At 47.2% G+C, this 26,263-nt stretch overlaps 1 protein-coding gene across 1 annotated transcript in view; it reads left to right on the top strand.

Moving 5' to 3' along the window:
• Positions 1-26,263, top strand: part of CYP26C1 (cytochrome P450 family 26 subfamily C member 1) — a 217,025-nt gene that overhangs the window by 10,501 nt on the left and 180,261 nt on the right. The window contains exon 4 of the mRNA XM_069611362.1: positions 12,913-13,188. Within this exon, the coding sequence (XP_069467463.1) occupies positions 12,913-13,188 (276 nt within the window). The remainder of the gene's footprint in view (positions 1-12,912; positions 13,189-26,263) is intronic.

The raw sequence follows: 26,263 nt of genomic DNA, 5'->3' as shown, positions 1-26,263 counted from the left end.
TTTAAAACCTCTGTTTAAAGTTCAGAAAACCCAGCTGCATTTCAGGTCCCTCTTGGAGGACCAGGTAGTGGTCTGGACACTCCACTCTCAAGGATGGCCCCCATTTCTTCACCATAGGACCCAGACAGCTTGTATGCCTTCCCAGCAATATACCACTCAACCCAGATGCAATATCAGCAAAATCTCCTCGAGGTATTTCCTTGTGGCTATCAGATGGTACATTTCAGCAGCTCTGCCCCTTCTCCCACAGTGCATCCACTTTATATACCAGTGATGACATCATCAAGATTTCAATTTTGGGCAGTGCCCTGCAAGAATGCCCTCAACCAGGATTGGACAGCCACCTTTCTTGCTCCTCCCAAATCCAGCCTCTCTCTCAGTAAGGATTGGTTTAGGAGTCTGGAGCAGACATATGGCAATTCCCATTTAAAATCCTCTTTTGTTTTCATGCCACCTTTTGGTAAAAATCTAGTTATGTGTCAAAACATTGTGATTTACTAGTAATTGCCAAAATTCCACTTCAGCTAATAATGGGGAATTCAATAAAATAACATCTGGGTCTGCACCATGTTGCACGGCTGTTTGGCAATTTTCTGCCGTTTTTACAAAAAGTCTAACAGTTAGGAACATGTAATTCACTCCCCACATTCCTAATTTTACCCTCCACCAGTTTGCCAACTCTCAAATTCGGAACATGTTCAGAGCAGCCAGGAACACCTTTTAGCTGGTCATTACAATTCCCTAAGTCGCATTTGGATGAATTTTATTTCAACAAAATCACCTGAAAGTGATCTAAAAATGGACCCGAAAAAATAAAGGCACTACGATTTATGGTTGCTTGGAAAAATGCCTAAATAATAATAGTTCTTTAACCAAGTTTTTTGTAAATGGGTATCTTTGTTGTTTGAAGTGCAGGCTGCAGATCGTAAATAGCTGGGATGCACAGGTCAACACAAAGATCCCCCATCCCACATTCCAGTCATGAACTGGCTAGAACATTCGGCCTGCACAGAACTACCTTCAGAGACAGCAGGTCTGGGGACACTTGGTTTTCAACACCATTTAGACAGGCTGCATTTTATTGTAGTTGTAAATAGTGGGGATGCACAAACCAGGCTTGCAGTGGGGCAATCCATTTGTGAATTCTGCCCAAAGACCCACCATTTGTCCTTCGCTGAAAGGAAGTCAAATTTCAGTGAAAATGCTGCATTTATTTCTCAGCCAGAAATGAGATGTGCTCTTCCAATCTGCACTTGGATTACATTTTTGTTTTAGCTTTCTCTGGATTTACACTGCAGAAAGACACCCACATAGTCTGCCTCAGACCTACAGGAACTTTTCATGACAAAAAAATGGGATTTTCTTTTCTAATGTTTGCCGGTATTTTACATGTGAAGCATAATATACATTACTTTTTGTCAATACCCACCATGTCTTTTCCCTGACATCCTTATGCTAGCAGGGGTACATTTTTCTCATGTCTTGCTTTAACTTGCAAACGCCCATGCAAAATCATTTTGGTGTCAGCGTTTGAAAATCCTACTTTCCACGTGAAAGGGACCTTTGCATTTCTTCTGCCTCTGTGAATAAAAATGCTGCTTTTCCTTTTGTAATGACACGTAATCCTTTCTCACATGCCACTTTCTTATATTACTTGCAGAAACCCCACAGTTTGTCTTAATAGGCCCATTTTCAGTTTGACGGTTTGGTTATGAATGATGGCAGGTAATTTCTTTCAGTGGGCCCTTCAGTTCTGTTGGTTTGGGGCCTTTGATTACACCGCACAAGACTGATGCTTGGAGGGGTGCTGTTCTAGAGTCCAGAGGGAAAGGCCAGGGCTTAGACAGTTGCTATTCTAGAGTACAAAGAGGAAGGTGGGGCATAGAGGGGTGGTATTCTAGAGTTCAAAGGGAAAGGCAGGAGCTTGAATGGTGGGGTTCATTTTGGAGTCCAAATGCTGGGGCTTGGATGGCTGCTATTCTAGAGTCCAAAGAGAAAAATTGATGCTTGGAGGGGTGCTATTCTAGAGCCTAGGGGGAAAGACTGGGGCTTAGAGGGTCGCTGTTCTAGAGTACAAAGAGGACAGTGGGGGCTTAGAGGGGTGCTATTCTAGAGTCCAAAGGGAATGGCAGGTGCTTGGTGGGTGTGGGTTATTCTAGGATTCAAAGTGAAAGGCGTGGGCTTGCAGAGGTGCTATTCTAGAGCCCAGAGGGAAAGACAGCGGCTCAGAGGAGTGCTATTCTATATTCCAAAGGGAAAGGTGGAGTCTTGGAGGAGTGATATTCTAGAGTCCAAAGGGAAAGGCGGGGTCTTGGAGGGGTGGTATTCTAGAGTCTAAAGGGAAAGGCGGGTTTGGAGGGGTGGTATTCTAAATTTCAGAGAGAAAGGCAGGTGCTTGGATGGGTGGCTTTCTAGAGTCCAAAGAGAAAGGTAGGACTTGGAGGGGTGGTATTCTAGAGTCCAAAGGGAAAGCGGGGGCTTGGAGGGGTGGAATATTCTAGTGTTCAGAAGGGGAAGGTGGGGCTTGGAGAAGTGGTATTCTAGATTACAAAGAGAAAGGTGGGGGCTTGCAGAGATGCTATTCCAGGGCCCAGATTGAAGGACAGGGGCTTGGAGGAGTGCTATCCTATATCCCAAAGATAAAGGTGTGTGCTTGGAGGGGTGGCCTTCCAGTGCCCAAAGGGAAGGATGGAGCTTGGAGGAGTGGTATTCTAGAGTCCAAATAGAAAGGCAGGTGCTTGGGGGTGGCATTCTAGAATCCAAAGGGAAAGGTGAGGCTTGGAGGGGTGGTATTCTAGAGTTCAAAGGGAAAGGCGGGGGCTTTGACAGGTATTATTCTAGAGTCCAGAGGGCAAGCCAGGGTCTTGACGGAGTTCTATTCTAGAGTCCAAAGGGAAAGGTGGGGGCATGAGGGGTGGTCTTCTAGTGTTCAGAAGGGGACGGTGGACCTTGGAGGGGTGGTATTCCAGATTCCAAAGGGAAATGTGGGGGCTTGGAGGGTGTGGATTATTCTAGAGTTCAAGGGGAAAGGCGGGGGCTTGGAGGAGTGTTATCCTAAAGCCCAGAGGGAAAAACAAGGGTTTAGATGGGGCTATTCATTTTTTTCATTTTATTTTATTGTTATTCGTTCAATTAAAACCTTTAACAAAGTTAAGAAAATAAATGAGAAAAGATATACAATTCTTTCAAGTAAAAAGACGTCCACAGATCTAACCACATATACAAGAAAAAAGGATACAAAATTAGATATGAAATACAGAACGGTACATATTAAAATCCAAGTCAAAACAACACTTTTATTAAAAAAAGGGTTTAAATGATTTAAAAATCTTATAAAAAATCTGATTAATATCCAATTTCAAAGTTCCAATAAACCCCACCACTGCAACCACATCTGATGTTACACTACCTCTCAGGCATCTTTTCCAAAACCTATCTATATAAAAAATATATGAAATAAGTGGTCGAATTATCTGAGACGAGTAATTTGTGACGTAGGACATTTGACAATCAAATGATACTAAGTCTCAAATTGATCTTTACAAAATCTGCAGACAATGGGCCTCATTACAAGGTCAGCAGTAACCCGCCGGTGCGACCGGCTAGTTGCCGCCAACCCCATAACACTGGATCCCCACCTGGCTTCCCGGTGCCACCAGGACATTACAAGTCTCAGTCCTATGGGATTCCATGGGAATGGGGACTCGGAAGCACTGGCACGTCACTGGCAACTCTGCCTGCCTTGCCCGCTGCACCCAGCAGGCAGACTCACAGTGTGGTGATCTGGAAACAAGGGTGTCGGTAAGCTTACCGGCACCTTTGTTTCCGGACCGCCACACTTGCAATGAGGCCCAATGTCTTCTGAGGATATTATCTTATATTTACATTGGATCTCCTTAGTCCTAATACAGTTTTACCAGAATCTCAAAAAAGATCCTCATGCTGCCTTTCCCGGGTAAATTGAGAGGAATGGCGCAAGAACTCCAATCTTCTTAGGGTCCTCAGCCAACTTAGCTAAGGAAACGTAGCCGTGCATTTTGTCCATTGTTGCTTGCCAATCCCATCATTCCAAAAGCATCTTTGTGTGATTAGGCCGAAACATCAATTCTTTCTGGTTAGATCCAATGTCATTCAATAACTTATCACACACAGCTGAGAAATGAGTAATGGCCTTTCCTATTCCAAATTCAGATTGGGTAAGCGTGCCTGTGTTCAAGTCATCATACGAGGTTCCTGGAGAAGCTGTCAAAACTTTGCCAAAGGAAATTAGGAAATACTACATTCCACTACACCAGAGTGAAGTCAGCCCCAATGTGTACTGAGTGGAAGCCACTGGAAGGGCTATGGGTAGTTGTAGTAGTCTTCTTCATAACTTGGCTTCAATAAACAACAGCATATTTAGATAGGAAAAGTCAAACAATTCAACCCCACAGATAACCTTTGGGACTATCTTTCCCTTATAACATTTTAGGCTGGGCAGTATGGAAAAAAGGCAGAATTTCCTGTCAATTTTAACAAGTTGGTTACTCAGTCCCTTTATCTTATTGCTATGGTATTCCCAGATAGCGGCCTTAGTTAGTTTGCTATAAATCGGAAAACCCAAGTAGGTAAAGTAGGAAACCAAAGCCAATTTCTCCCCTACACAATAAAAATCATAACTCGTAGTCAACCTCTTGGATGTACATTGCATGACCATAGTTTTCTTTGCATTTATCTGTAGAAAATTCTTGTACACGTAGATATTAAATGCAAAAATCAGCCTTTGAAGTCTCAACAGGGTGAGGTCAAATAATTAAAAGTCATCCGCGTAGGAGAGCCGTATAATATTTTGTTTATTTCCTTTGGGTCAGGTGAGTGTCGTCTTATCTTATGACTCTCAAATATCAGAGACATACAAATAAAAAAGACAGGGGGAAAGAATGCACATCTCTCTGATCCCGGAGGAGGTTGGGATCTCCTGCGTCAGCCCACCCTGGTTATTAACTCTAACACGAACATTAAAGTTGGAGCATAAGGCGATAATTTGACTCGATAAGCTCCATGGGAGGCCCCAATTGGCTAATTTTGTCCACAGAGATTACTATTCACTTCATCAAAAGTTACAGTCATATCAAAACTCACAATGAATAGAGTGGTAACTTTTCTGTTCACAACCAATTTCTGTGCAGAGTATAAGAGGAAGCCATTCAGTGTGGTGCAATGTCTTTTGCGGAACCCAGTTTGCCATTTTGAAGCCTCCCTGTTGCCAGGGACCATGCTGTTAGCTGTTGCAATAGTAAGGCACCGAAAACCTTACTATCAGCATCTAAAATTGCAATGGGTCTATAGTTCTTTGAATCAGTCTGGTTGCCTCTTTTAAAAATGGGAACAACATAGGCAGTATGCCATGACTTCGGGAGCACTTGGCAGTAATAATTTGCCTAAAATCATTAATATCCAGGATCACATTACAGGGTTATGCTTAAAAACAACATTTGAAAGCTTGTTGGGACAAGGAGCTCTAGAGCGAATGCTAGTCAAATTTATAGACAGTGAATTGGTCGAGGATGAAGTCCCACTTGCTAGAAGCAAGTCACTTCTGAGGTCGCCAATCTAGTGATAACTTTGTGATCAGGCTCAGAGGGCTTCGCTAATGGAATTCAACAAGAGGCCAGTCTGTGATCTTCCACAATTATTCAAAAGTCTCCAGAAAGAGGAGGTATCACTTTTACAATGCAAGCCCAACATAAGTTTGGCATCCATCTGCTATAAGTGAACTTGGTGGTTCCGAATCCAATTGCGATAGGCCTGTTTATTCTTTTTTCTCTCTTCCAATAATAACCGCATTTCACCATCATGCATGGTTTTAATGGCTCTAATGTAAGCCCTTAATTTATGTTTTTCCAAAAGGACCCTGTGGTCGAAGGAATGTGTATGAATAATCCCAACCAGGCTGGACATTCTGTTAGGGGCTTTCAAATGACCATCAGTAAAGGTCCCAAAGTTGGGCAAATTGAGCATGTCAAATTTCCACTCTAATTTCCACTCCAAAGTTGTATTTTGCATAGTATCAGTCATCTGTTTATTAAATTCCACCACTTTGTGCTCAGTCTATCTGATACAATAACCCCCCCCCCCCACTCTCCCCGGGCTGGCCATAAGCCCATTTGTCATATTAAGAGGAGTAACATCTAGGGGCAGTTTAAAGGTGGCAACTAATATGTCATGGTCACTACAAACGCATGGTTTAATAAAGAATGTATCGCATCAGCCAAACAGTGTTTCATTAACAAACATGTAGCCTAGCGTGGATCATGTGACCCCCCCCCAGACCATGTAGGATGACCTGGAATGCCACCTAATACCGCCCCATTTAGCCGATGTAACCCCAATCCCTTCACGCAGAGTGACAATCTTTTGCCATATATAAGCTTGGTTTTCTTAGCCCTGTTAACCAGGCTGCCATTCACCAAATCTATTTCCATACATGAGGAATTAAGGTTACCACCTAAACAGATGAAGCCACAGTCAACATTGTCTAACCAATTCATAATACGAAGGGACAAGTTTGCAAGTATGATTTCAATAGGGCAGACCTGTTGATTCCAATTTTCTGGTAAAGCCCCTGAGAGAGATCGAAGCCTGCAGTGCCAAAAAGCCATTTTCTGAAAATAGCAAGTGGTCTGGGGAAATGCCAACTGCCTTTTTAATGACTATAAGTAGGCCGCCAGCGGATCTTCTATGAAGGCTCTTCACAGCAGGTTGTGTGCATAGGTGCTGTAACCATCAAGGACCAGGCACTCAGTTAACAAGGTCTATTGGAGTAATATTATTGAAAACCCCTTTAGAAATGTTCCCTGGGTATGGTCCTGGAATAAGTTAGAGTGTCCATAACTGATCCAGGAGAGAGTGTTCAAAACATTAATATCACTTGTTAGTCTGACAGGAAAATTATTTTTTTAAGAGGTTGCAACCCAGTTATCTGAGTCTACTGCACCTCGACTGTCTTCACCAACCCAATTCACCTGTCTCTGAACCGTCAGGCCCTGCGGCACATGTATCTGTAAGTCGAGGTTCCACCTCAAACCAGATACGCGCTCTTCTTGTTTACTGGGTAACGTAGTAGAATGAGCGACCAGAAAAAAGTCATAACCAAACTGACGTTGATCATTAGACTCCCTCAGAACCAGATTGAAGACAATGCTGTAGTGGATGTCCATGACAGCCATATCGGTCCTTTCCTGAGGGGATGTCCTCTCGATCCAAATCCCCTGTAGAAATAGCCCAAAGCGCATGGATTTCAGACAATAGAGACAATATGCATGAGTGATTCAGCACAACTGCTCTATTCTCAGGAATTCGGTTCCCAGCCTGGATTTGCCAGCCTTTTGGGCCCTTAGACCTATTGTCTCGCTTATCAAAAACTTTTGTTTTCATCTTATTGGACTGTTTAGGGACCTCAGCGAGCGGAGGCCCACTGCTGGAATGTCACGAAGTCCACACTTCTAGCCCCCCGCAATAGACCACTTGTTTTTTTTTCATGTTCTTTATAAGACACATTCTTTTTGCCTTTTCTAAACACTTCCATGGGAGGCCAGGCTGCGCTAGGGGGGCAACCACTGCTTTCCTCTGTGCTAAAGTGGTTAGAGGGGTAGTCAGAGGCCCTTTCTGAGAAGTTGTTAAAACTGCTTCTATAGCACACAGACAGTGTGAGTGAGGTGTGTCTCAACACAGGAGAGACTAAGTTGTCTGAGTGGACAGGTGTGCGAGCATCAAAAGCAGGCAACGTTTTAATCTCAGTCGTTTTGACAGTATCAATTCCAAAAGGGACCCATGAGTTTTAACTTCCTGTTGACGATTTTTAAATAGGTTTAGTAAAGCTTTTAACTATTGTATTTGTTTCATGCACTAAAGGGTCCCTAGCAGAAACAAGAGTCTCATATGCTGAGCAGGAGCTAGAGTGGATGTGTATGAAGCTTGTGAAGAGCCAGAGAGTCTGAATCGGGTACTTTTGGAAAGAGTATTTATTATCACAAAACCTTCAGTACCGTGTGAAGAATCCGCCACCAGTGTATCTATCGGCCCCCACAGCTCCTAAGGTCGGCGTTTCCCTCTCCATTACTTGAGGGGGGCAGGAGTGATCCATTTGTATTGACGTTTTTGCCGTAAGCCCTGATATGGGCCCATCTCTGTTGATCATGAGGGTCCCTTCTGTATAGATGAAATAGTCAGGGATGACCCTCAAGACTGAGTGACTCACTTTTTTGGGAAACAAGCTCCTCAGTACTGGCGGGCTCAGCCAAGGGTAGCCTGGTAGTGTCAGCAGTTACTGACCCAATGTCACCTGTGCCCACAGGGGACATAGGGAGTGGCAGCTCTAATGCCAAACTAAGAGCAGTCGAGGCGACCAAGAATAACGCGTGTGGTGGGCCACCACCTTTAGAGCCGCTCCTCAGGTTGCACACAGTCTTGGTTGATGTCATTATTTTGTCAGCCTTAGTTTTCATGCACTTGTACGTTTATAAAAAGCCAATTGCAAGTGAGGCAAGACAAAACCACTTACTTGCCGCTACTTCCATGAGGGATCAGGTAACTGCCGGTAACAATGCGCGCAGCAATTCACTGTGTTACAGTGAGGTGTTGCCAACACGGAGCCTGGCAGAGCTTCTGCAGTCGCAGCCGGCTACAAAATGCCTGCTGCTCCCAATTCTGCAGCCCTCCACCAATCCACCAATTGAATATGTTATTCGAAATGTCCACCTGTCAATTGCAGACACATCAATAAAACGGATATGTACCATGTGGCGAGGCGGGGGGTCGATGTCGCCAGACCCGCTGTAACTCTACACAAAAAAATCAGGGTGGGCTCACCAGGCTGGAGTTCCTCCAGCTACGTCGGACCAGAGAGACCCCGAGCATGCAGGTCCTTGAAAGCAAACTCTGGGCACACAGGAGCAAGCCCCTCCTTTCACTGTTGCCCACTGCAGAACAGCAAGAACACTGCCCTCACTTTGCGTGGCTTGGCAAAGACATAGAGCTTTTGTAAGCAGGCAAAGTTAAAGCTACAACAGCATCAGCTGAGAGGCAGCTCCAGTAACAGTGAACACGTCCACACTGGAGCAGGCTATCATACCAGGAACTCTTCCCTCACTTCACTGGGTGCTATTCTAGAGTACAAAGAGGAAGGTGGGAGCTTAGAGCAGTGGTATTCTAGAGTTCAAAGGGAAGGGAGGGGGCTTGGAGGGTTTGGATTGTTCTAGAGTCCAAAGGGAAGGGCTAGCCGCGGTGGGGTGCGATTCTAGAGTCCAAAGAGGAAGGCAGGTGCTGGGAGGGATGCTTTTCTAGAGTTCAAAGGGAAAGGCGGGGCTTGGAGGGGTGGTAATCTAGTGTTCAGAAGCGAAAGGTGGGGCTTGGATGGTTGGTGTTATTCTAGAGTCCAAAGGGAAAGGTGGTGCTTGGAGGAGGGGTGGTATTCGAGATTCCAAAGGGAAAAGCAGGAGCTTGGAGGGGTGCTATTCTTGAGTCCAAAAGGAACGGCAGTGATTGGTGGGTGTGGGTTATTCTAGGGTTCAAATGGAAAGGCAGGGGTTGGAGGGGTGCTGTTATAGATCCCAAAGACAAAGGCGGGCACTTTAAAGGGGGGTATTCTAGAGTCCAAAGGGAAAGGTGGGACGTGTAGGGGTGCTATTCTAGAGTCCAATGGAAAAGGCGAGTGTTTGGTTTGTGTGGATTATTCTAGCAGCCAAAGGGGCAAGAGCTTGGAGGGGCAATATTCTAGTATTCAGAAGGGAATGATGATAGATAGTATTCTAGAATCAAAAAGGTAAAGCAGGAGCTCGGATGGGTGCTATTCTTGAGTCCATAGGGAAAGGCTGGTGCTTGTCGGTGTGAGTTATTCTGGAGTCCAAAGGGAAAGGCAGGGTCTTGGAGGGGTGCAAGTCTAGAGTCCAAAGGAAAAGGCGGGTGCTTTGTGGGGTGGGGTTATTCTAGAGTCCAAAAGGAAAGGGGGGGCTTGGAGGGGTGATATTGTTGATTTCGAAAGTGAAAGGTAGGGGCTTGGAGAGGTGGTATTCTAGAATCAAATAGATGTGCAGGTGACTCCCCTGGGGTTTGGAGGGGGCGGTATTCTAGAGTCCAAGAGATGTGCCAGTGGCTCCCAGATGCCAAAATAGGAAAGGGTGCTCAAAATGTCCAGGAGAACAGGGTGACTCTCCAGAGTTTGAGATTATCATTTTGAAGCTGTAAAAGAGATGAGGGATTCTCCCAGAGAAGAATGAATCCAGAAAGACTAGAGCGTATAGGCTTACAGAGCAGGAGACTTCATCCAAGGTGCAGTGGCGGATGAATACTCACTGTGCATTCTAAAGCCAGTAGAAGCTACCCCGACATTCGTAGAGGACAAACATATTCCAGAGGAGATGGGGCGAACACGGCCTGACATGCGTAGGAATAAAAGAAACTAAATTGCCGAGGCCGGTATAAATCCTGAAGATTGAAGAGGGGTGCTTCATCAATTGACAGCAGTTTAACAGCCCTTGGTGGAGCAGAGGGTCACAATGATTAAGGTCCTGTAGGTGGGGTGCCACAGAAAGATAGAGTGACACAGTTCTTTTGAGCGGTATACCAGTCCTGAAGTTGGGGTGCTGCTGTTGGTGGAAGCGGTTTATCAGTCTTTAAGATGAGGTACTATAATTTAATTGGGAGCAGTTTATTAGTCTTTAAGATAAGGTACCATAATTATTGGGAGCAGTTTATCAGTTCTGAAGATGGGGTTCCACCGTTACTGGGATGGGTTTGTCAGACCTGAATATGGCAAACCGCAGTTATTGGGAGCAGATTATAATTCCTGAAGATGAGGTGCCGCCGTTATTAAGAGCAGTTTATCATTCCTGAAAATGGTGTGCAGTTGGGATCGGCTTAAGCGTTCAGAAGTGGAGTGGAGCGGTTTGTCAGTGCTGAAGATGGGGTGCCACATGTATTGGGAGCGGTTTATCAGTGCTGAAGATGAGGTACCATTGCTATAGATAGCAGTTTATCAGCCCTCAAGATGGGGTGCTGCAGTTATTTGGACGGTTTATCAGTCCTGAAGATGGCTGCCACAGTTGTTGGGAGTGGTTTATTATCCCTGAAGATGGGGTGCCTTAGGTGTTCAGAGCAGTTTATCATTCCTGAAGATGAGGTGCTGCAGTTATTGGAAGCGGTTTATCATTCTTGAAGATGGCTGCCACAGTTGTTGGGAGTGGTTTATTATCCCTGAAGATGGGGTGCCTTAGGTGTTCAGAGCAGTTTATCATTCCTGAAGATGAGGTGCTGCAGTTATTGGAAGCGGTTTATCATTCTTGAAGATGAGGTGCCGCAGTTATTGGGAGTGGTTTATCAGTCCTCAAGATGAGGTGTCAAAGTTATTGGGAGCGGTTTATCATTCCTGAAGATGAGGTGCTGCCGTTGTTGGGTCATGGTATCAGTCTTGAACATGAGGCACCGCAGTTATTGGGAGCGGTTTATCAGTCCTGATTAACAGTCTTACGGGGAGCATGGACCAGAATGATTAATGTCTTTTTGATAGTCATTGCAATGGGGTTTATCTGTCTTAGTGGTGGTGGGCGCAAATGCTGTGCGAATCAGGAGCTATGCAGACAGACCTAGTTCGTGGTGTGCATCGGTGTGGGCACCCTCTTACATTGATTGCCGGGTATCTCAGGGAGATGTACAAAACAGTGTTTCTCGTACGTGCAGTGTGTGTAGGATAGATGCGCAGCATTCCTACTGTGCAGTCAGGGACGTCATTTCACCAAAATGCCAGGGGTAGCGGAAGTGACATCGCATGACCCTTGACCCCTGACATCACCGGAAGTGATGTCATTTGACCCCCTCACGGGAAGCGATGGAATACAACCTTTTACCCGTTGACAAACCAGGAAGTGGCATCACATAGCATTGTACACTATGAAAAATATGGTTACGATATCACTATGTGATTGTCATTGTATACAAGAATGGATCGCCATATGTATCGTTAAGATCAGTGTGTATAGACCCATATTATCAAATTAATGTGAATGCAAGCAGACGTCCATGACCACATGGTAATGATGTGTTATTATATAGCACTTACGCTTAAGCGCTTTACATAGAAAAAATATACACCCAATATCACCCTACCTGTATTGGTGCTCATTTATCGACCTCAGAAGGATGAAAGGCTGAGTTGAGGCGTTTAAGAACAGACTAAATCAGTGACTCACCCCCTGAAGTGTGCCTGAAATAAACCTTTAATGAGTCTAGCAATTAGTGTATAGAATTCCAGAAAGACACATTATTTGGTATTCCTATTCTTTCTTATTTAGGGGCAGTGCTGAAAGTGTTAGACTTGTGGCACTCCTGTTATTATTTTTCTTCTTTTTTTAAGGGGCCTGAACAAGAAAGCCAGCCACTCCAGAAGTAAAGAGCCATATGGTGCTGGCCACAGCCCAGGAGCTTGTGTTGCCAAAAGTAGGTTGCAAGGGAGACCCCTTAATGACGTCCCTGAGTGCAGTCTGTATGTGTGGGGATGGGCAATATATCCCCTTAGGAGCCAGTACTGTGCCTGTTTAATCTGTGGCAAGTGCAGACAGGCTTTTCTCGTACGGTGCACCAGGCATCTGTGTTATGTGCTGGGATTCACACAGGGTCAGTACAATACTGGGCACAGTGGGGAGTTTGCAGACTTGCTTTCCTTTCCCTGTACAGTGCAGTGTAAATATGTGAGAGACCATGCATTAAACCTTGCATTCGTGGGAAGTTGAGATCCCCGCTCCCTGGTGTTATGGTGCTGTGTGTGGGGGAGATGGATGCGCGCACAGACCGTGCATTGTGTATTTGGCCCACGTGCATACATACCAGTGTCTGCAGCTTTGAGCCCTGATGAAACCTAACCCTCTGCTCTCTCCACAGGTCATGGCCCACGTGTTCAGCGCCTCAGCCCTGGAGAGTTACATCCCACGGATCCAGGAGGCTGTGAGCGCGGAACTGCGTGGATGGTGCGAGGACCCCGGTGCTGTGTCTGTCTACGCTGCCGCAAAGGCCCTCACCTTCCGCATTGCTGCCCGCATCCTGCTGGGGCTCCGCTTAGGTGAGCTTGAGCTGCAGGAGTTGGCCAAGACCTTCGAGCAGCTGGTGGAAAACCTTTTCTCACTGCCCCTGGACATCCCCTTCAGCGGACTTAGAAAGGTACGTGTCTCATTCAAGCTCTCCACAGAGCTGTAGACAATAAAATAAGTCATGTGACCCGGGCCAGTGGTGGTTGGTGAATTTTTGGATTGAGGGAGCCGGCAGCAACAAAGGAGTTTTGGGACTAGGATGGGTAAATGGCTGGAAAATAAAGACCTAAGGAAGAAATAATGAATGAACTGCGTCACATGTTTTACCTTTGTATGATTGAACAATAAAATAATCAAAAACACTTTAAGTAAAAAAGGGCAGCTGTTTGGCTGGAAACTAGGGCTATCCGATCATCAGGGCAGAGCAAGTGCTGAGTAGCTAAAAGTAAATTGGATTGAGGTGTCATTAGATACGACTACAAGAATAAAGGAAGCGCTTGACAAGGTTCTGTTAGAAGCAGTTTTTGGTTGTGCAATGTTTCTCTTCCAAAAGGCAGAGTCCTTGGTTCCAGTGTCTCAGCAGGGATGCACATCTTGTTCCTGCAGCAGGTCACCCTATGGCGTCCTCTGTGATGGGTGAAAGTGGGGCCTGGCTCTCTCCTCGTAGTCTTTATCGTCAACTCTCCGCAATGGGCTTTGGGTAGACTGCACCCAAATAAAGTTTCAGTTGAAGTTTCAGTTGAAACCACCTACTTCTGATTTCCAAAGATGATTTAAATTAACGTCGGCAGGGTCTCACTCCCTTATAAATTCATTTTGCCACATAGGATTGGTTATTTGGAAGCCTTCTTTCAGGGTCCAATCCTGGCTGCTGTGAAAAGAGTCTTTGCCTGCTGGTGTCTGTGCCAGAGTGCTTTGTCTGTAGGAAGTGGGCCGAGGACAGGAAAGGTGAGTGGACTAAGAAATCCCAAGATGGTGGAACCCCTCTCTTGGCTGCAACCTCTTTCCTGGGCTACTCTAGCCCCTCCCTTTCCCCTGTCTGCTTTACATCAAAAAGACACCAGTGATAACCACCCTGCCTCTCGATTGTCTTTGTTGGCTTGCCTTTGAAAACACTGGTTCCCAGCTAACCTCATTGGGGTGTATTTCTTTCCCCTTGGGAAGGTGACAAACCTTTGCTGAGAGACCAAAGAGGCTCCTAGGGCTGAACCCAAATGGGTGAAACTCACTTAAAGACAGTGGAACACAAAACTATTGACAGTTGAATGGGGTACTGGCAAACATGCTGACAAAATGACATCAACATGGTTTTGGTCAATATACCTGTATATTCCCATTAGCCACCATATCAACCCAGATATGGTTATTTTGATTTATTAATTAAACTGCCACCAGGCCTACAGGAGATACAGATATATATAATTGGAAACAGTTTGTTTACTTTCAAAAAGATTCCTAGTTGCATACCTGTCAGTGAGTAATCGTTTGAAGGACAGTTTCCTGAATTAGCCACACATATCCCCTCACATTAGTAGACTGATACCTCTTTTAGAGCAGCTTTGGCAAACAAAATCAGGTTTACACTTTTTAGTGAGTACATCGACTGGAGCACTTTTGAAAGTGCTACCTGTGAATGCATCATGAAGTAGACACAGACAACAGTTTCAAAATTGGTTCTCAAAAGTGTTATTAACTTAAAAGGCAGGATGGAGTAAGGCCTAACCTGCCCTATGCTAAGGTGGGATTTCCCTATCTAAAGAAAACTAAGAAAAGCCTGTGTCAGGAAGTCCAAATCAAATGTCTGCCTGTGTCCAAAAAACTATACTTTCCCTCACAACTGTATACAACGTGTAGGGATGTCAGCATCAAAGTGAATAGTGTTCAAAAGAAAGTTTAGTGCTTCTTCCAGCTCTTGGCTTATGATCCGCTTCCACAAGTCCAAAACAGTTCACCAGATATCGGGGTTCCCTTCGCCAAGGGTTTAAATCTTCCAGCTTTCAAAAACAACACAGCCAGCTTCTCTGATATCATTACTTTTCACCAGTTCACATAGGCAGTTTTGTTTCTTGACTTCAAAATCACTTCCAAGGTTGTTGCAAAACACAAGCTTCTTTAGGGGTACTTTCATTGGCTTTTCCATACAGGGGGCACTGGGTATAGCTGCATTTGTCGGATCACATTGTTGCCCCATTAGAAGTAATGCAACCGATACCCCTTCTTGACTGTTTTCCATCAACAATTGACCACTGCTTTCCTTTGACAATGAAGCTTGGCTCTTTCATCAGTGTCACACTCTTCTAACACTGTACTGTGGCTTGGTTGGCCACTTTGCTACATTTTTCTGTATCCTTCTGTGTCTTGCCAACGCAGGGTTCCTCTTACCCTGCCATTCCTGGAACCTTTTTAGCTTTGGGCCAATACTTGGTTTCTCATTTCATATCCTTCTTCGTATTCTCTTGACTTTGCCAATACTTGTGTTTCCTACAATATATTCTGTGGCATCTGCTACATGCACCCCCTTTATTTCACTTCATTCACGAGTGCCCACCTTGCTTTCTACTCTGTGTGGCATTCGAAAAGTGCTTTACAATAACTTTCAGTTTGTTCGGTATTCAGAAGCACTTGTTTCGGCATTCAAGAGTACTTACAATGACTTTCAGTCTGTTCCTTATTCAAAAGTACTAGTTTCAGCATTCAAAAGCACTTGTAATAACTTTCAGTTTATTCGGTATTCAAAAAGACTTTGTTACAAGTTCCCAGAGCACCCCGTTATGAGTTTTTCCCTGGGTTCCACTCACTGGTCGCACACGGCAGCTCCCATCCGCTTATTGGCCCTCATTACAAGTCAGGCGTTAAGGGTTTAACGGCGCCGTCGGCGCCATTAACCCTTAACGCCTGATTCACACTTTAACGCCTGCTATTTGCAGGCGTTAAAGTCCAAGGCGCTAAGCGACCTTGGTGCTAATTACGGCACCGTAATTTACGGTGCCGTAATTAGCGCCTTCCCCATCCCCATTATGCCCTATGGGGCAAAAATGGGAATGGGGAAGGGCAAATGGTGAATGGGGAATTACCGCCCCACTCACCTTGGAATGGGGTGGTGATCCCGCCATCCACCATGGCGGAATCCGGCATGGACCATGGTGCTAGTAGCACCATGGTCCACCGCCTGACTTGTAATGAGGGCCATTGTCCTTTGCGGCAAGCCTCTTAACACTCCTCGCTCTGCTTTCCAGCTTCCCCAAGCTTCGCTTTTCCCTTGCGGCAGCCACAGAGAGAACCACTTACTCTCCTGGTTTCCTGCAGTGGCTGTGGTTCATATGAGTGCCACAGCTCCTGCTGCACGGACCTGATAAGGAGGTAAGCAGGACACAGCTCCCGGCACCTGGGTCTCCAGCTCCCTTCTCTCAAGCCTGTTCCCCCTTCTCCCATGTGGCAAGCATTTTCATATCTGTTGGGAGTGTTAACTGACCCTAGGTGTGTGTCATTAAGTCCAATTGCCATGACAATGGCAAAACCCATTAGATTGACGTGCCTGGTTGTTCCTCCTATATACCTCTATAGCCCTCTTCTTCGTCTCAGTACCAGAGTGGTGTTTGGGGATGTTTGATTTAATAAAAGAAGCATGCATACCTCTGTGTTGTCTCTGATATGTGTTTGTATCAATCAAATGAGGATGTGTCTTCCTAGTTGGTCTCTCCCTCGTCCCAGTATTGAGGTGGTGTTTCTGGGGGACAGTTTGGAGGGAAGAAATGGGAAAGGGCTGACAGTAGCCTACACAGATTTGAGGGATAGAGGTTTCATTGTGAAAGGGGAAAGGGGCATACCATGTCTCACAAAAGACTTCCTCTCCCCATTCCTCAAGTTCCCTCCACCCATGTGATCATCCCTCTCCCTCGCATATCCACCCCCAGGGTCAGGATCCAAAAGTAATGGCCTTTCCCTGGACACCTGACAGGAGGATACCGGGGGAAAAGAAGTGAGGACAACCTCAGGCTCCTCACATACCCCAGTGCTGTTAACAATGCATTTAATTTTAGCAGACTGTCAGGAATGTGCATGTTACTCTGTTGCTGCCATATTTCCAAATTGCTAAAACAGGTGCTGGTATGTAAGTAAACAGGCTCCAAACCAAGATACCACATGCACGCTATACTTTTTTAGCATGGAGCATTTATTCTGTCACATATACATACTACTGCTCTGCAGAAGCACAACAATGACTAGTGGCTAAAGTGCCTACTCAGCCCCTCATTGCTATAAACCAGCAGTGATCCCAGTCATAAAGGGGAAATAGGCATAGCCGAGAGGTATACATCCTTTGCCTCTTTGGTAATGTCGGCCGACGGAAGGCTATACTTCTCAGAAGGGGAGTGAGCTGGTACAGATACAACACAAACAGTGGTACCAAAATGAAAGAATATCCAAAGAAGTTTCTATGAAAATAGGAGCTTAAATAAAACGAACAATGCACACAACTAAACATTAAGGAAACACAGAGAATGCAGACTTTCATAGTAAAGGGGACACTCTGAATGAAGACAGTGGTGCAGGCAATTGTTTTGATCAGCCTATGTCATTGTTCAAGTATATGTCTTGTGAAAGGCAAAGAAGGGGGCTTAAAAGTCATGAAGGCTCTGTGATGTAGATGGTTGGCACATCACCTATTGAAATACCTTTGCTTTCTCGTCTTTAATGCTCAACAGTGTCAAATCAGGCTCCTATGCACTTTTCTCCAATTGAGCCAGTATCGCGATGTTTCCATAGTGCTTTCCCAGTGGCAAGTCAGAGTGGAGTCAGTTCGAGGCACGGGCTACCGGTAGATTGAGTTAGACAATGCTTCTGCTGGGTCAAGTTGGTGTTTGAGTGGTTTGCTTCCCCAGAGTCGAGCCGGCCATCAGGTCGAGTCTAGGTGGTCTGCGTCAATGGGTGGAGTTGATGTCTGGACGGTTCAAACTGCTCAGAGTGCCAAAAGCAGCATCACAGGTTCTGTGACGGCTCAAAGTGAGTTGACGGGGGTCAAGCTGGCTGAAAGTGTCCCAAGGTAAACATGCTTCTAAGCTGCTTCTGGACTTCTTGGTTGCTAGGAGGCAAAACCCAGGGTCTCCAGGGACAAGGTGAGTCCTTTGCTTCTGTAATTCCACTACAGGAAGCTTGTCTGGCACCTTCAGGGGGTCCTTCACCTCTGGTGAGTAGGCTCCTGTTTTCAGTGGACAGGCAGCAGAGAGGCCTTGGACCTTAACAGTTTTCATCCCAAATGCGCCCCTCAGGTGGGTAGGGTGAATAGCTTTACTCTTCCTTCGGGCCTCCTGTCTTCACTGTGGCGGAGGAATTTGGAATAGACTGTATCCCTAAGAGAGTTCCAGGTGAATATACATTTTCTTGAAATCCAAAGCAAAAGATTACAGCACACTGTTCCGAAGCAAGCCCATAAGCAGTCCAATCCAGGCTGCTGTAACAAGTGTCCTTTGCCTTCCGATGTCATGACTAGAGTGCTTTGTCTACAGGATGTGAGGAGGTGGTTGGAACTTAAGAGAGCCCTAGCAAAACCAAGATAGTGGAACCCCTTTCGGGGTTACACCTCTCTTCTGGGCTTCCCTAACTCCTCCTCCTTCTACTTTCTGCCTACTTCAAAAGGGCTCCAGTGATCAGCACCCCGTTGTGAAAAGGCCATATTCATGCTAGGATTGTCTTTGAAGAACTGGTTCACAGGGAACCTCCGCGGGAGGGTTCCCATGCCCTGAAGGAATGTGTTGGCTTTCCTCAGAGAAATCAAAGGGACAGCATCTTGGGCAGAGTCTCACATTGTTGCTGTGGGTACACCGAGGGCAGACAGCTAATACACATGAGCCCTATCATTTGTATTTGTATTTATTAAATTGTATATAGCGCTTTACACCAAAGCGCTTTACATGTGTGAATTTACATCATGTGTGAATCACCACACCAAGCTGACAGTAATACGATTTCAAAATGCTGTGGCTGTATAATTGTGTAACCTCAGCAGTCGCCATGTCATAACAAGACCCAGTTTATATTTACAGTTTACCTTGCCACCGTGTGGTTGGGGTACACACTTAGTATATTTTGAACTAGAGGTGCAGATGATTAAAAAGCCACATTGCGTTGGAACTTTGTGTTACAGCAACTGTTAGGAATGCATAAGCAACCTTTAACCCTCCCCTGCTACCACTGCGGGCAGTTGCTAGAGATGTCAAGAGACGTCACAACAAAGGCAAGGGGGTCTGATTGGCAGGCCTCCCTTTCAGAAACACAATTACACTCATTATTCTATTTCTAAATATCAAAAAAGGTCAGGCTAGTACACCCTCACCAGATGGCATTCTGTCATAGCCTGCAGTGCAAGCAGGGTCAAACGCACAGAAAATAACCTCTCACACCCTCACTGGGACTGTGTGCAGTGAAAGCAAGGACACATTCACAGAAATGTCCCTCAGTAGAATGGCCATGTGTTTGTGCAGGATCAAAAGAGCCTAATTCACACTCTGTTACTGAAACTGCCCCGCCTGGAAGCAGGCCCACTACACTGAAGCTACCCTCATGTATTCATACACAATCACTACAATTGCTAGCAATGTTAAAAGGACTGGAACGTTCTCTGCGAACCCTCTACCAATTGGAGTCCTTTAAATGTTGTCAGTGGTCCTCACTTTATCACTATTCACACTTTTGCCTTGGCAAACCTATCTACTACTTGGGTTCTCTTATCCCTTTGCTGATGACACTGACATCTTTTTCTGAGCACTTTCTTCCCACACCACTGACTGATATTCGACACTGGTGGCACTTCTCTGTCTGATGCTCAATGCATCCAAAACTGGGGTAATCTAGGTCCTGGCCTCCAATGCCTCTCCTTTCCGTTTCCTGACTCCTTCACTCCAGCGCCCCATAAAATCCACCTTAGAAGCTGATAAAACTAATTTCCACTCTTGTCATTAGAAGGCTGAATTATTGTTTGAGCTTCCTAATGGTGCTCCATTACCCCACTTGACAAGGTACTTATATTTGCTCCTCACACCCTCTTTAACTTACAGTGATGGTCACCCTCCTTCATGCTTCACCTAGATGGAGGATGGCTCTTTATTAGGAGAGATTTTCTTTTGTGCAGCTATCTCTCCATTCACATCAGCGCAGCCCCCAACGTTTTGCGTTAGCTTGAACACTGGCCCAAATTCTGGAGGTAAGTAAAGGCTTTTTGCTTTCCTTTCCTTGGTTCACTCCTCTCTTTTGGGTGCACTGGTCAGCCCATATTGCTACCAGTGCAGTGAGACCCTGTCCCCTTTGCAAGATTCCTTTCTTGTTTTACTCCTACATACATCCCCTTACAGTGAAGTGCTGCATGGCTAATATATATCCACATTTTCTTGGTCCAGGTTGGGCTTGTGGCAGCAGATATTTTTCTACCATGTTTGTCATTTTTACTGCACGCACCTATTTTGCTTTACTGTATAATGCCATTTTAAGTACCATATACACCAAATAGCTGGGCCCTTTCCTTTGGCCATTTTCTCCTTTGGCCTTCTCAAAGGCCTTCTCGGGACAGGAAATGCAGATAGGGTAAGCCCTTTCCTGAGGCCTGGTTTGACCTTTCTGGGTAAAGTGGCAAGGTGTGCATCTTGGTTGGGTGTGGGGGTTGGGGATGTCTTGTTCCAATCCACATTTCAGCCAGGGGATGTCTTTTGACAGGGAGATGAGTGGCAAGAGGCAGTTCATGACCGCACAGTTCCTGCCAGTTGGAATGGTGCACATTCTTGTAATTGTTGAGCTGGGGCAGTCACCAGCTCAAAATTTGGATACAAGGAGGAGTCCTACAGCCTCACACCAGGAACGTGACTGGAGACAACACCACAAAGAAGAGGAGAAGCCCGCTGAAGATCCGAAGACTGCCATTGAAGATAACCAGTGTTGCTTCCAGCCAAGTCATAGTGAAGTCCTGCATCTTTGCATTGACTCACAGAAGACCCTCATCGGTGCTTCGACCTTTGGGCTGGTGGGACCAACCAGTCCAGACCCCTGCATGAAGATCTTGTTGACAATATACTTCAGAAGTGTCCCATGACTGGGGGGCGCTGCTGAGCAGCCGAGGAAGATGGCTGCCTAGTCTGGAAGCTCCGTCCTTGCCCACCAGCTTATCCGGCATATCGGCGCTCATCCGCAACTTTTTTCCAGGTTACTGCCACGTTTCTGCTACTGGAACTCCTCTGCTGCTGTGGCCGAAAACTAGGGAAAAAACGCTGCCGCTACCCGTGAGTTTGAGCGGCAGGGCCTGCTGCGGCTACTCGACCTGCGGGCCCACGCGAGGCGCGGCGCTCCCCCACCCGCGGACTCGGCGGCGCCTGGATCCCTGGCGCTGCTGCCTACCCGCGGCCTCCGGCGCTCCACCTCTGCGGGAGCCCTCCTCGACTCTGCAGGTTAGGCCGGGATTTGGGGCCGCGGTCGCTCCGGCCCGCACACCGAGGGATTCCTGATCGTGCGCCGGCTGGCTGTGGGCGGAGCGGCCTGACCCGTGGAGCCGGGCTCTGGGCCTGCGCTCGTGAGCGCGGGCGCTTCGCCTCCCCGGAGCTGCCCGGATTGACCGCCGGGGCCGCACTGCCATCACCACCCGCGTCGGCCCTCGGGCCGTTGGACTAGCGGGCCCTTCCCGGCTCGCCTCAGGAGCTCACCACAGGACCCACCGCTCGCTCTGCCCGGGTGGACCGCAAAGGCCGGGACTGCTGTCCTCGTTGAACAGGCGGGCCCCCCCGACTCGCCTCACATACCTACCGCGGGGCCTGCCGCCTGGCCGGACGCAACCACCGACAACCTCCTAAACTTGGCCCTTGAACACTGTGATGGAGTGGACCCTCCTGAAGACACGTGGATAGGCCACCCTGCAAATTGGGAGAGGTGGGTGCTCTTAATAATGACTTCTCTGCCTTTACTCAATATCATATATTTTTTGGACAAAGATTGTTGGGCCAACTTCTTCCGTTAGAGGGCGGGACACTCTGGCACCCCTTTGACATCTTGCTAGCTGCCTACTTTCACTTGTTGGGACGCCCACACCACGCACATCGGGCCTGAGGAAGGGGGGGGCTGCCCTTTTTCTCAAATACCCGCAGAGAGGTACGGTATCGCCTGAACACACCAAGTCGGGATTTCACCGCCGCTTTCCACCTACTTTTCAGCCGGTGCGATCCAGACCTCCTTCACCACCCATATCGTTGTGCCCGCCCCGACCCTGCCCCAGAAGAATGTCTAATAGATCGCGGGCCACTAGCAAAGCCGGGGCTATGGACAAATTCGCCAGGGCAGCACCCAAGGGAGACCAGGCATCGTCCGCTACAACCCAGGAGGAGGGCGACCTTCGGCCGGAGCCCTCGCAGCCGGACCTAGCCGCCATGATGGAATCCATGGCTAAAAACTTTGCAGCATTCCACGAAAAGCTAGATGACATTAATGCGAATGTGGCGTCATTAAAGGCCAAGCTTGACCAACACGGGGCCAGGATTACCGAAGTGGAGCAGAGGACTGGCACCACTGAAGACAATGGGCAGGATCTGCAAAACACAGTGTCAGAGCTCGTCCGAGACATGAAACAGGTCAAATCCAAATGCGATGACCTCGAATCGAGATCGCGGAGAAATAATATTCGCATAATTGGGGTCCCCGAAACTGCACTTAAAGGGCGCATGGAACTAGCGGTGGAAAAACTCATCAGAGATCTCCTGGATGGCCCCGCTCTCTCGCCATTCTTCACGATCGAAAGGGCTCACCGCTCCTTGGCACCTCGACCGCGACCCGGGGACTTCCCCAGGCCCATCATAGCAAAACTGCTCAGCTATAAGGACAGAGATCATATACTCCGCCTGGCCAGAGAGAAAGGGGAATTAAGGATGGACTCACAAGTAATCAGGATCTTCCCCGATTTCTCAGTTGGTGTCCAAATGGAGAGACGCAGATTCACTGCGATGAAGAAAATGTTACCTGATAGGAAGATTGAATACGCTATGCTTTTCCCCGCACGCCTTAAATTCACTCATCGGAACAAGCTCTATTTCTTCACAGTCCCGGACGAGGCTGTGAAGTTCATCGAGGCGCAGATTCCAATGGCGGAGCCACCTGAGGTCCCGATGGACAACAACTAGAACTGGCCGTTGTCCTTCCCGTATGTGTTTGTCTTGATCCCCGTTCATGCATCCTTGCTCTGTAACCTCATTTATGCTAGCCGAGCCTCTGATTATGTTGCTTAGTCAAGATTCGTATCAATACTGGTGGGCGGGACGGCAGCGGTGGCCCCCACTGCAGCTGCAATTCCTGTAGTATCTAAATGTTTGTATCTTCGCCCCGGTTGGGCTTTTTCTCAAGCACTGCCAAGTTGGGGATGGCATCCAATAGTTCACGTTAGGGGTGGGTATCCACACACTGCTAGTTGGGACAGGGCGGTGAGGGTGGGGGGTTGGAAAGTTGGGGTAGGTTATATTCAAAATGGCGTAGGGGTTGAGACGGGTTACACACGATGGCAGCGGTGCAGTGTGGCAGCACTCATGGCGTTTATCAAGGGCAAGCCCTTTGCTTGGGATGTTCCGTAAGCCACTTACATGGCAATTAAAATGATGTCATGGAATGTACGTGGCCTGACAAATTTCACGAAATCCCTTAGGATCGCGGCCTACGCACAGCGGCACGGGGTAAAGGTTCTACTACTACAAGAGACACATGCCCTTAAACATCTATCGTCGAATATTGCACAAAATTGGGGTGTTAACAGATATTTCACCCAATACTCCACCCAAGCAAGAGGGGTCCTAACTCTCATCCACAAATCTATCCATTTTACTCTCCGCTCATCGCACATTGACTCAGAAGGCAGATACGTAATCCTACATTGCACCTTGGCTCATGAGGAATGCATACTGGTCAACATATACGCGCCCAACATTGACTCCCCTGAGTTCTTCGATGGAGTGACGGCCATACTTATGAGATACATAGACGTCCCCATAATATGGGGAGGGGACATGAACCTAACACTGGACAGTTTACTAGATAGGACGACGACCACTCGTAGACCCACACCAAGAGCGACCAAGCGTCTTCTCTTACACATGGATTCCCTCAACTTACATGATGTATGGAGAACGCTCCACCCTCATGACAGAGACTATACTTTCTATTCCACTGTCCACGACAGCTCTTCGAGAATAGACATGTTCCTACTCTCTGGCAGACTGGTGGGGAAAGTCTCAGATGTCACGATACTTGCACGCACGCTATCTGATCATTCCCCTGTACTCCTGCAGATTCAACTCGGAGACGCAGTGCCGCTAAGACCCCACTGGCGCTTCAAATCCTCCGCCCTATCAGATATCGTCTTTAAAGCTGAGATCCTAGCCGACATAACCACATTCTTTGAAAAAAACAACACAACTGATACGCCCGAGGGGGTTCGATGGGAGGCGTTCAAGGCTTACATCAGGGGGATGTGCATCTCCAGAGAAGCTGGGGTCCTGAAAGCTATAAGGCTGTCCTTAACCAACTCGGAAACCAAACTTAAAACACTTGAACAGAACTATTTGACCACTCAGTCCCCAATGACCCTAGCTGCGATCAGATCAGAGCTGGAAAAGTTTGAGTCACACGCCATGAGGGAGGTACAATACTTTACACGCCCTGTTGCGGCCCGCAAGTATGGGGAGGGAGACAGACCGGGTAGAACCCTGGTCAGGCTAGTGCGCGCTGAAACTGGCGGGACCCGCATTGATAGCATCATAGATGGCAATGGTAGGCGGAACTGGTCGGATCGGTCCATACTAGACACTTTCACTAACTTCTAAGCCAATCTGTATGGTCCCCAACCAGAACACTCGGCCCAAGACCTAGACAACCTCCTTGAGAGCATCCCCATGACCCTTATCTCCCAAGACACCCGGGAAATATTGGACGCCCCATTCACCCTGGAGGAGTTAGTTCAGGTGATATCGAACCTTCCCAAAAATAAGGCGCCGGGCCCGGATAGGCTCACCTCCGAGTTCTACCAGGAACATGTGGCTATACTGGCGCCTGTGCTGCACGGGGTCTGGGCCGAATCACTTCGTTTGAATTGTCTCCCCCCCTCCCTCAGAGAAGCTTTAATAACTGTCCTCCCCAAACCTGGTAAACCCCCGGACGAATGTGGGTCTTATAGGCCGCTATCCCTTATTAATACCGACACGAAAATCTTTGCTAAGATAATTGCGGACAGGTTTCTCCCTTTCATGTCCCACATGATCCATGAGGACCAGTGTGGGTTCATCCCGGGCCGATCCACAGCACTGAACATACGTCGACTGTTTAATGTGATGTCTAGAATTGACCCGGGCGCGGACGCGGTGGCGGTCACACTAGATGCACAGAAGGCTTTTGATATGGTCTCGTGGCAATATCTGTGGGCCGTGCTGGAGAAAATGGGTGTAGGCCCCAAAATGGCCTCTTACATAAAACTATTATACACAGACCCACGAGCTAGAGTTCTTGTAAACTCTGTTCCCTCCTCTCCCATCACGCTACATAGGGGCACTCGTCAGGGATGTCCCTTCTCTCCCCTCCTGTTTGCGTTCGCTATAGAACCCATGGCGGATCATGTAAGGGGTCGACACAGCAGTAAAGGCATACGATTTATGGATGCACCAGAGATCATCTCTCTATATGCAGACGACGTGCTCCTATATGTCAGAAATTCTTCCACATATCTGGACCCGATCATCCGGGATATCACCAAGATAGGTAGGTTCTCAGGTTTCACAATCAACTACACTAAGTCCGAAATTTTCCCTCTCACTGCGGCGACCCGACGACCATCTTGCGAGTACCCTCTGCGCTGGTCCCCGGATGGGGTGAGATATCTCGGGGTACAAATATCACTAGGCAGAGCCTCTCTATTGACAGATAACTATGAGGCAACAGCCCTCCTAGTCTGCTCCAAGTTCTCCAAATGGCGCAATCTACCTTTATCCCTAGCGGGCAGACTCTCTCTGATAAAGATGGTGGTGGTCCCTAAACTCCTGTATGTCTTCGCTAACGTCCCGATCTGGCCTGGGATTCAATACTTCAAGAAGCTCCATTCGGAGTGCGCACAATTCCTTTGGCATCCAGGCTCAGTCCGCAAGAAGTGGCAACACATGACGCTGCCCTATGACAAAGGGGGGTTCATGGCCCCAGACCTT

This window comes from Ambystoma mexicanum, chromosome 8 (assembly GCF_040938575.1).
Source record: "Ambystoma mexicanum isolate Mex_15411 chromosome 8, UKY_AmexF1_1, whole genome shotgun sequence".
Lineage (NCBI taxonomy): Eukaryota > Metazoa > Chordata > Amphibia > Caudata > Ambystomatidae > Ambystoma > Ambystoma mexicanum.
The sequence above is the reverse complement of the archived record's forward strand: the minus strand, read 5'-3'. Positions and strand labels throughout refer to the sequence as shown.